This window comes from Octodon degus, unplaced genomic scaffold (assembly GCF_000260255.1).
Source record: "Octodon degus isolate 3935 unplaced genomic scaffold, OctDeg1.0 scaffold00196, whole genome shotgun sequence".
In the NCBI taxonomy this organism is placed as follows: domain Eukaryota; kingdom Metazoa; phylum Chordata; class Mammalia; order Rodentia; family Octodontidae; genus Octodon; species Octodon degus.
Window position 1 is genome coordinate 2646257 of NW_004524772.1, and position 11598 is coordinate 2657854.

The 11598-nt window shown below is 39.6% G+C and overlaps 1 protein-coding gene across 3 annotated transcripts in view; it reads right to left on the bottom strand.

The window, feature by feature from the left end:
- The window catches only part of Usp53 (ubiquitin specific peptidase 53), an 81505-nt gene that overhangs the window by 51435 nt on the left and 18472 nt on the right, over positions 1 to 11598 (bottom strand). For 2 of the 3 annotated variants that reach the window (XM_023704423.1, XM_023704421.1), the window contains exon 2: positions 123 to 799. In XM_023704423.1, the coding sequence (XP_023560191.1) occupies positions 123 to 266 (144 nt within the window). In that variant the 5' untranslated portion in view covers positions 267 to 799. Of the gene's footprint in view, positions 1 to 122; positions 800 to 3256; positions 3336 to 11598 lie in introns of all 3 variants that reach the window. The other variant, XM_023704422.1, reaches the window with a different exon arrangement.

Here is an 11598-nt window from a genome sequence, read left to right on the forward strand (position 1 = left end):
TAAAAGTGGTATTAAAAGTTATTTCAGTTAATAACCTTGTTCATAATTTAGTAGTTTAAGAAGCATTAAATATTTCCTGAAAAGTACTGTTTTAAAAATATAAGGAGTAATTATGGTCTCACCTGTACAGCACTATTAAGAAAGCAGCTGTTTTGTCCTGGTTCATTTAACAAGCCTTTGGTAGGGGCTAGTGACAGCATACTTCCAGGTTGGTAAGCTTTTCCCAGATTGCCACCAGGTTTCCGTAAGAATTTCACCCAGGCCATGTTCAAGCAATTTCGTTTGCATTAAAGCTAAAACTGCACCTTTATGTTATATTTCTGATGACAAAACAGATAATGTCCTGAATTTGCCAGTTAAATTCACAATAGTCTGTTATAAGAATGTAAGTTTCCAAGTCCATATCTTTCTTAGTACTATAAATTTTTGAGACTTCAACAAATAAAAATGGGCTAAATAAATGTTGAAGGTTTGAAAGCTTCAGAGCTTAAACAAGGCCTTAAAGATTTTTCTCTTTTTATCACAGGACAGTTCCACAAATTAAGATGAAAAAACTGTTTTAAACTGAAAAAAGTAGTATCGATGAACAAATTTTCTTTTATGTACAAGTCAATTGTCTTGCCCAGTTAAATATTAAAAATGGATGATATAAAAAAAAAATGCAGACTTGGTATCTGGTGTGATTCCTCTGGTCATTTGCTTTCTTTATGCTTTTTTAATAAAAAAGAACTCTTTCCTTCTCAGGTGAGGTTATCAAAGGTGATTCCATATGTCATAGCAATGTGACCTCAAAGCAAATCTATAAGAAAAGAAAAGAAAACGTTTATAATATACCTAGTCAGGAAAATTTCTACTTTACAATTGAACACAAACACTGACTACAGAACTAAAATTTATCATAAAAAATAAAAGATTAAAAAAATCAAAAGGATTAGAATAGATATTATTCTAAGATATCAAAATGAAAACATTTCATCACTTAATTTTTTTTTTAATGTAACATGACTTTAATCACTTTCTATCCCAAATTTTAGCATCCAAAGAATGGGTTCATAAGAAAAATATTCCACACACACACACACACACCAAAAAAAAAAAAAAAAACACCAATTCAATTAGCTCTCAGGTTGTATCCCATATCTGTCAATACAAATTGCTTTATTAAACAAATATGAATATATGTACATATAGTATACACCCTGCTATCTACCTTATACAAATCATATATTTCAAAAAAAATCAGTAGATTTTATGAAAATTAACATGCATAACTCCAAAGAAACCTTTGATAAACAGATGTTAGTAAATTAAAGTAAATTTTCATCTTTTCAAAAATGTATGCTTCTGGCTTAATGGACTTCAAATGTTAAATTTCCGAATTAAAAATAATTAAATAATAGGGTTAGCAAGATAGCTCAGCAAAGTAAGCACCTGCTTAGGCAAGCGCAGGAATTGGGGTTCAATCCCCAGCACCACATGTCAGGCCAGCGCCACCCCCAGGCACACTAAGTTAGCCACTGAGACCAGGCATGGGGGTGCATGTCTGTAATCCCAGCACTGTGGAGGCTGACAGGAGGATCACTATGAGTCCAAGCTGCATAGTGAGACCCTGTACCAAATACATTTTAAGCAATTATCAAATATTACTATCAAAGTTTTATTTTACCAAATGAATTTCATTCCTCCATTCTTCCATTCAATAAACACTGACTGAACATCTGTTTACTCTACCTACCAGGCGCTGGAACTGACACAATGAGGAAAATCAGACAGCACAATAGCACACTCCACTGTTTTTTGTTTTTTGGTTTTTTTTGCAGTACCAGGGATTGAACTGAGAACCTTGCACTTGCCAGGCAAGCACCTATTCTACTGAGCCATCTCCCCTGCCCACTACACTGTAGAGAGTACCAGGAGGGCTGCATGTGAAGTGCTAACAGAAACACAAGGTAAGGAAGCCGCGAGGGAAGCACAGACACTGTTCTTCCCCTTTCAGTAGCACAGCCAGGGAAGCCCTCGCTGAGAAGGCTGAGCAGGCACCAAGACCTGAAAGAGGCACAGAAACCAAGTGAGGGAAGAACTCCAGGCAGACTGAACAGTAGCTCCAAACATCCTGAAACTGGCATATGGATGACACCATGGAGGAAAAGGAAGAAGCCTAGTGTGGCAAGGAAACTTCAATACGGAGTCAGGTAGGTGAAATGGAAGCGCGAGAAAGAGGCAGATGACACGGGGGCTTGCAGGTCCTTTGGCTTTAAACTCTGGCTCGAAAGTTACTGAGAAACCTTTTCACAGCACAGAAAGACAAGACAGAACAGCACAGGTCACTTCAGTATCACTGATCAAATATAAGACAGCAAACCACTAAAGAACAGAGAAGGATCAGTATCTAAGAAATTAAGGTCTGTTTCTAGGCCTACTCTCTGATGAGAACTTCCTTACCTTCAAGATGGGGGTAACAATAACAACTGTGTTAATGAGGGTTAACCATTCTCAGAATTATAGAACACAGTTCGTTATTTTCTTCTATTTTAGTCACCAGTTCATAATCCCCTCTCGGAGTGATCTCCATGATCTTGAAATCTGTCACACACAGTTTTTAATAAATTTAGTCATGTCGCACAACATTAAGTGAACTCTATATAAGCAAAAGATTCCTATTTTTAATGGAATCATACTTTTAAGGTGATACACTTTCAGTAGCTATTAGGCACCAACTCTATACTCTGAGCCATATTAAAGTTTTACAAAACAATTACTAGCATTAAAAGAACTGAGTTTGGTGAGTGTCACAGACACAAGAGATAACTGAACAACATCATGGTTCACATTCCTTCACAAGATGTCAAACTAATACATGTTCCCTCCTGATTGCCTCTCCAACCCAGCCCTGAGGATTATGCAAAGGAAGACTAGTGATGAAAAACCAGGAGAAATGTTGGGGATACCAAGTGATAGGCTTCTACGAGGGGAGAGAAAACACAGCCAGGAGATGGGGAGAACGCAATGTCTGCCTGGGAAACTCTAGCTGGGAACTTTTTATGCTCTCCGTGCTCTGGCCAGCGAATTTCCACCTCACACAATGAAATGAGACAGAAAAGGAGTGCTCTCCCCACCCCCACCCCCACCCCTGCCATCTGGAGCTTGTTTCAGCAAGAAAACACTAGAGTGCAACTAGGTTCAGAAGTGTTGAAACAACAGGTGATCTGTAGGCCCCATTATGTACTGACCTCCCCAACTCTACGTAGGGACTGACCTGGAAAACACAGGCAGTGCCACAGGAAGTTCCAAACTGCATCACCCAGAATCAAGCCCTTGTATCCCACTTCTACTCCCTGAAATCAGACACAAACAGACAAGGACCGCCTCATCCTCATCCTAGGTAAATATTCTTAGTTTAGAATTTGGTACCTCTGAAGAAAATATAAGCAGGAGAGTATAAGCTCTCTGACAGGAAGGAAACAAACTAAACAATCTAAGTCACAGGAAACAGAATAAAGAACACAAATATAAAATAAACATAAAAACCTGTTGTAATGGTTAACTGTGTCAATTTGAGTTTACAAGTGTGACTAGATAGCTCAGCAACTTTATTCCTTAGGGTGTAGTGGACCCACCCCAGAGCAGCTCGTAGCCTGGATGGTATAAAGGGGAAATGAGGAAGAACAGACTGGCCTGTGTCCTTCAGAGGAGCTTCAGCCTCCACCTCCCGCCTGGACGTCATCTCCTGGCTCTTGGCCGAGGCTCTTCAGCTTGCACCTTACATCCTTCAGCCTTCTATCACAGAGCCAGGCCTCTTAATACATATTTGATAGGACCCTGCAGTGCACACCAGACTATGGCCTGAAGCCTTCAGTTATCAGTGTGCAGACAGCCTATGTACCCTTCCTCATCCAACTCAGTGTTGACCATCATAAACTGATCTTAAAATAATTTCTTATAAATTTGTACATCTTGTGTTATATCTGTTTCTCTAATAAAACACTGACTGACACAGATTTTAGAAGTGATACAGGGGCTAGCCAGATAGCTCAGTGGACTAAAGTACCTGACTAGACAGACACAGGGACCAGAGTTCAATCCCTGGCACCACATGCCATGCTGGCCCCACTCCCTGGGGTGTGCTGAGGCAACTGAGACTGGGCTGGTGGTGCGCGACTGTAATCCCAGCATTTGGGGGACTGAAAACAGGAGGATCACTATGAGTCCTATTTGTGTAGTGAGACCCTGTACTAAAATACATAAATAAATAAAAGTGATACAGATACCAGGAGTGGCTCTAGAGAAATGGAATCACAATGATGAAGTCTTTTAATGGCTTTAGGGACTCCAAACAAAAGTCATCTCTTAAGTTGATGAGACCTAAAGACACCATGGTCTCTCCTGCAAATTCTGTAGGAAATACTGAGAACGTTTGGCATGAACTGTTTAAACTAATATGCCATGTAGATTCACTTGATTATCCTAATTCATCACTTGTGAGATGTCAGGAATTTAGCAACTTCATACATGAAGGTTTTAAATTATCTTCGAACATATGATGCTGGCTGGTTGGTCTCACTATCCCTGAACAAACTAGGTGTTATGGTCTGTGTCTAGTTGTACCCCCAAATCCTCATGCAGTCACAGGTGGCTTCTGGAGTTTGTGAAAGATTATTGTGGGCATGGATGCTGCACCTGCTTGAGGCAGGTAATTTGCATTACAATGTAAGGAGGGGAGTGAGGCTAGCTAGGTGCCTGAGCTGCAACTACCTCTCCCTTGCTCGCAGCTCTTTGCCCCCGCCATGAAAGGCTGCCCTCTGCCATGTGCCACTCTGCCTTGGAGCCAGATGAGTACGGACTGAAACCTCCAGTAACTGTGTGCTAAATAAACCTTTCCTTCCTTCATTTTGGGTGTCACGTATTTGTCCCAGCAACGAGAGAAGAGAAACTGAGACACTGGTGAAAGAAAACAATGAGCCAAAAACATCCATAGGAAGGAAGTCCATAGACATCTGGCTCTAAGGACAACATAGTAAAGAAAAACAAGGAGCTCAAACATTCACAATCCCAGATCCAGACACAGAAAAAACTTAGAAGTTTTAAGTGTGTCCTGAAAGAAAACCTCTCTTTTAGCCACAAGGCTGAGACTGCAGAGACACAAACAGAGGCCCTCATAATCTGACTGGCCGAACTATGACGTAAGCTTAATGCGCTGACTTGAAGAGGATCTGAAGCAAAAGTAAGGGTTCTGATCAGAAAAGAATGGGACCCCATAAACGGCTGGAGATGTGTGGGAGGATCCTAAGGAAGTTGAGGACATGGAATTTCTAGATGCTAATGGGATTATTTTGCCAGAGGAAGAGATTCCCCATCCCACCCCCAAACCCAGCAGTGTTGGTCTCTCCTATAATACCCAGGGGAACTAATCCTGGGTTAACCAAGCAACATAACACTGACGCTCCTCAGGACTGGCCCTCACCACCCACCTTTGCCTCTAGGCTCTTAACCAAGCTCCAATCGCACAAGATGCCTAAGGTTGAGGTGCATAGTGTGACCCGTGAGGAAGTCTGCTAGTCTCCCAGAGAATTTGAGTTTTCTAACCCTAATAAGCAGACACATTATGAGCAAGCATGAGAAAGGATTTTACAGGTTTGGGATAAAGATGACAAAAAACAGACAACTGGATCAGGCTGAGTTCATTGATATGGGCCCACTAAGCAGGGATTCTGAATTCAATGTTGCAGCTTGTGTAGCAAAGAAAGGTGTTAACAACTTATTTGGATAGTTGGCAGAAATATGGCTCAAAAGATGGCCCACTGTGAATGAGTCAGAGATGCCTGGTATTCCATGGTTTACTGTGGATGGGGGGATTCAGAGGCTTAGGGAAGTGGGAATGCTCAGCTGGATCTGTCATGATAAACCTAATCCTCCACACTGGGATGATCCAGAAAATGAACGCTTCACTAACACCTTCAGCAAATGGTCTGTGAGGAGAGCACCAGCATCCCTGAAGAGCTCTGTCACTGCCTTTCTCTACATGCCAGTCCTTATGGTGGGGACCACATTACTCATTTAGGAAATTCAAGGACAATGGGCTTGACTGGATCCTGCAGTGTCTCAGAGGTCAAGTGGCAGCACTCAATCGCCAAAGGCAGGGTACCTGTACTTGCCGTAATGGACAGCAGAAGCAGAACAATGGCTAGAATGGTCTGACATATGAACCTACGGTGTTTAATGAGCAGCCACAGTGTTGCCAAAAGTGAAATTGATGGGAAGCACACAAAAGTTTTACTAGATTTACATCATCAAAATATTTATGGGCAAATGAACGGGAACCTCCTTCAAATTGTGTTAACAGGAAATCAGCCTTTCAAGCAGTTCTCGGATTTGAGTCAGTTTAAAGATTCAGAATGCTTTGAATGAAGGGGAGGCTGAGTTCCCTCGGGGAAGGATCCTGATGTGCCAAAACTTTATATAGCCAACCTTTTTCTCATCCTTCCCCAGAGGGTCCTAAAGCCTTTTGCCCATGTGACTGTACACTGGGAAAGGGGCATGATCAGACATTTAGGAGACTACTGGACACTGGCTCTAAACTAACATTGATTCCAGAGAATCCAAAAACATCACTGTGTCCGCCAGTAAGAGTAGTGGCCTGTAGAATTCAGCCAATCAATGGAGGTTTAGCAAAGGTCCAACTCACAGTGGATCCAGTATGCCCTCCTATCCATCCCACAGTCATGTCCCCTGCTCCCCAATGCATAATTGGGATAGATGCACTCAGTACTTGGCAGATTCCTCACACTGGTTCCCTAATCTGCAATGTGAGGGCTAATAGGGTCAGAAAGGCCAAATGGAAGCCATTAGAGTTGCCTTTGCCTGGAAAATAGTAAACCAAAAGCAGCATCAGATACTGCTGAAGGGTTGAAGAGGTTAGTTGACACCATTTAGAATTTGAAGGATACAGGAACATTGGTGCTCACCATATCTCCATTTAACTCTCCCATCTGGCCTGTGCAGAAGAGAAGGGTCTAGGAGCATGGCAGTACATTACTGCAAAATGAATCAAATCACCAGTGACTCCCATTGCAGCTGTGACACCAGATGTCATTTCCATGATTGAGCAGATTAACACATCTCCTGGTACTTAGTGTGCAGCTACTGACTTGGCAAGTGCTTTCCTCCTCATACCTATACATGCAGACCATCAGAAATGATCTACTTCCAGCTGGCAAGGCCAGCAATACATCTTCACTGTCTTACCTCAGGGGCATATTAACTTGCCAGGCCTGTGTCACAACTTAAGTTTGGCTGGATCTTAATCACTTTTTTCTCCCACATGATATCACACTGGCCCATTACACTGATGATATTACATTGATTGGGCCAAGTAAGCAAGAGTCAGCAACCACTCTGGATTTGTTAGTAAAGCACTAGAGAGTCAGAGAATGGGAAATAAATTGGAAGAAAAGTTCAAGAGCCTTCTATCTCACTAAAATTTCTAAGCGTCCACTGGTGTGGGTCATGTAGAGATATTCCTTCTGAGGGAAGACAGGTTCTTGCTGGCACCATTTAAGAATTTTGGCAGACTCTGGGCAGCTTGTGGGACTCTGGAAAGCTCTGAACTTCCTTAGTCCCCATTGTGCAGATGTGGAGCTTCTGCTGGTGCCGGTCCAAAATTTTAACTTAGGAGGATGCTGAGTGGCCTGAGGGACACAGGAGAGCTGTGATCTGTGGGCTCAGCATGAGCATGTGTGGAGCATTCCTAGGACCTTTTAAGAACTTTGCCAGACTCTATGTGGCCCACAGGACTCTCTGGGTGATTACTGGGAGCTTCAAAAATGCAGGAGCAAAAGGCAATCTCAATTCTCCAACCCACCCAGAACAAATTCTGTAGAAGAAGATATGGAAAAACTTGGAAATCACACACCTGAAATCTCTGAAATAATAGCAACTGAATTAAGGAAACAAGTCCATCATGTTATAGAAGAAATAAGATCAGAAATAAACCCTCAGGTCCAAAACCAAAGGACAACAATCATGAAAGAATTGCTCAGCACAGCTAAAGAAGACATAGGAAAATAGAGGAGACTAGAAAAATTATGGAAACACTGAATGAACAATACAAGAAAGAACTAGAATGCATGAAACAGATTCAAACAGATATCTAAGAAATTAAGAACTCCACTGAAAGCTGGAAAAACTGCCTAAATTAAACTGAAGACAGACTTTCAGACCTGAAAGACAGTGGTGTAGCCAATGAACATGAAATAAAGAAAAAGATCACTTAAAACTAACAAGGAACCAGGAAATAACAATTCAGCAGCTACAAGATGATGCAAAGAAAAATATAAAAATAGCATGTGTCAATGAAGCAGTGGGAGGCAGTACAAATGAAATAAAAGACTATTTGCAGAAGAATTAGCAGAAAAATTTTCAAACACGAGAAAAGAACCTGACATACACATATGCGAGGCGTATAGAACTCCACACAACCATAATCACAATAAACCTATGGTTAGACACATAATGATCAAGATCTCAGAAATTCAGCAAATGAATAGAACATTAAAAGCTGCTAGAGAGACGAAACAGATCACCTAAAATGGAAAGCCCATCAGAATCACACAGATTTCTCAACACAAATCATCAAATCAAGAAGAGCTCGGAGTGAAGTATTTCAGGTTCTGAAAGAAAGTAACTTCCATACCAGACTGATGTACCCTGCAAAACTATCAAATTCAATGACAAAATAAGATCCTTCTATGATAAAGCACAACTGAAGAAATTCATGACCACCAAATGAACCCCACAAAGAGTACTGACAGATATTCTAGAAAAAAACAAAAATGATCATAGTTTTAAAGAACAATGGGAAGAACCCACCAAACAGAGCAAGTAAATATAAAGAGGAAAAAGTACAGAATGTATAGAAGGAAAATAACATGACAAAGATTAGCCAATATATAACAGTTATAACCATCAGCATAAATAGTCTCAGCTCACCAATCAAAAGAAACAGACTAGCAGAGTGTATGAAGAAAGAAAATCCAAAAATATGCTGCATACAAAAAAGCACATTTAACTCAAAAGGAAATTCACAGAGTGAAAGTCAAAGAATTGAAAATAATCCTCCATGCCACCAGAAATCAGAAAAAAACAGGGGTAGCTATCCTGGTTGCTGGCAATATTAACTTCAAACCTCATTCAAAGAGATAAAAAAGGTCATTACATACTTGTTAAAGAAAAAGTGCAAGAGGAAGAGATAACAATTATAAATATATATGCACCCAATGTAGAAGCATCCTCCTACCTAAGACAAATTTTAACAGACATGAAAAATCAAATCAATAATAATACAATAGTAATGGGGGACTTTGCCATGCCACTGTCACAAAGAGATAGATCAACTAGGCAAAAAAAAAAAAAAAAAAAATCATAAGGAAATAACAGAACAAAGCCAAACTTGTTTTTTTGTTTTGTTTTGTTTTTTTAAGAAATTGACTTGGTAGACCTTTACAGAGTATTTCACCCAGCAACAACAGAACTTTCATTGATCATGTAATACAACTTTCATTGCATCCCACAGGTTTCAGTAAGCTCTATTTGCATTTTTGTTTGATAGCAAATATTTTTAATTTCTTCTTTAATTTCATCTGTGACTCACTGGTTGTTTAGGAGATTGTTGTTTATTTTCCATGTATTTATGGTGTTTTTGTAGTTTCTTTTGTGAATAATTTACAGTTTATTGCACTGTGATGAGATAGCATACATGGGATTATCTCAGTTCCTTTGAATTTATTAAGAGTGCTCTGTGCACTAGTATATTATTTTGGAGAATATCCCATGTGCTGCTCAGAAGAATGTGTATTCTGTTGTCTCTTTTGTGTGGTGAGCTATAAAAGGTAAGTATGAGGGCAGAAATAAATGCATTGGAGAAGAAGAAAACAATACAAATAATAAATGAATCAAGAGTTGGTTCTTTGGGGGCTGGAGAGATGGCTCAGTGGTCTAAAGCACCTACTTATAACAAGCTAAGCTAATCAAAGCACAGTGGACCGCGGTTCGATCCCCCAGCACCACATGCCAGCCAGCTCCGCCCCCTGGTGGGCTGAGCTGGCCACACACACACACACACACACACACACTAAATAAATGTAAAAATAAATAAATAAATAATTTTTTTTAAAAAAAGAGTTGGTTCTTTGAAAGAATAAATAAAATTGACAAACCCCTAGCCAACCTAATCAAAAAAGGAAAGAAAAAACACTCAAATTCATGCAATAAAGAATGAAAAGGGCAAAATGACTACAGACCCTAGAGAAATTCAGAAGATCATCAACACCTACTTCGAAAATCTTTACTCACAGGATGGAAAACACAGAAGAAATGGAAAGTTTCCTAGATACATATGAAATGCCAAAGCTGAGTCAAGAAGATATACAAACTCTGAATAACCCAATAATGAGAAATGAAATTGAAAATGTAATGAAAAACCTACCAAAAAAAGAAAAGCCCAGGTCCCAACAGATTCACAGCAGACTTCTGCAAGAAATTCAGAGATTTTTCTCAAACTATTCAATGAAACTGAAAGGGAAGCAATTCTCCCAAACTCATTCCTGGAATCAATTTACTCAGAATCCAAAACCAGAGAAAGATCCAACTAAAAAAGAGAACTACAAGCCAATCTCTCTAATGAATACAGAGGCAGAAATCCTCAAAAAAATAATGGCAAACAGAACATAGCAAATCATCAATATTATACTGCATGATCAAGTAGGATTCATTCCAGGAATTCAGGGATTGTTTAACTTACTCCAATCCATAAATGTAATACAACATATCAATAGAACCAAGAATAAAAACCACATGATCATCTCAATAGATGCAGAAAAAGCTTTTGACAAAGTCCAACACTAATTCATGATTAAAAACCCTACAGAGAATTGGAATAGATGGTCTATTTCTCAACCTGATAAAAGCCATCTATGAGAAACAAACAGCCAACATCATTCTAAATGGGTAAAAACTGAAGACCTTCAGTTTAAAATCAGAAGCAAGACAAGGATGTCCAGTGTCTCCACTCCTAGTCAATGTAGTTCTGGAAACATCAGCCAGAGCAATTAGACAAGACAGAAATAAAAGGAATAAGGATTAGAAAGGAAGTGAAATTATCATTATTTGAAAATGACATGATACCCTACATAGAGGGCCCCAAAAACTCCACCAAGAGTCTTGTAGATTTAATCACCAAATTCAGCAATGTAGCAGGATACAAAGTCAACACCCAAAAATCAGTAGCATTTTTATACACAAACAATGAGCTCACTGAGAGAGAAATTATGGAAACCTGGCCTTTTTACAATAACATCAAAAAAAAATGAAATACTTATTTGTTGAAACTGTACTTCCGATTTGATTTGAAACTGTCTCATTGCTGTTTATCAATAAAACTTTGAAAGAAAAAAAATAAAAGCTGCTAAAGAAAAGAAACATCACATTTAAAGGAAAACCCATCAGAATAATGGCAGATTTTTCTTCACAAACCATCAAGTCAAGAAGAGCATGGAGCAAAGTACTTCAAGTCTTGCAAGGAAACAAATTCCAACCCAGACTGAT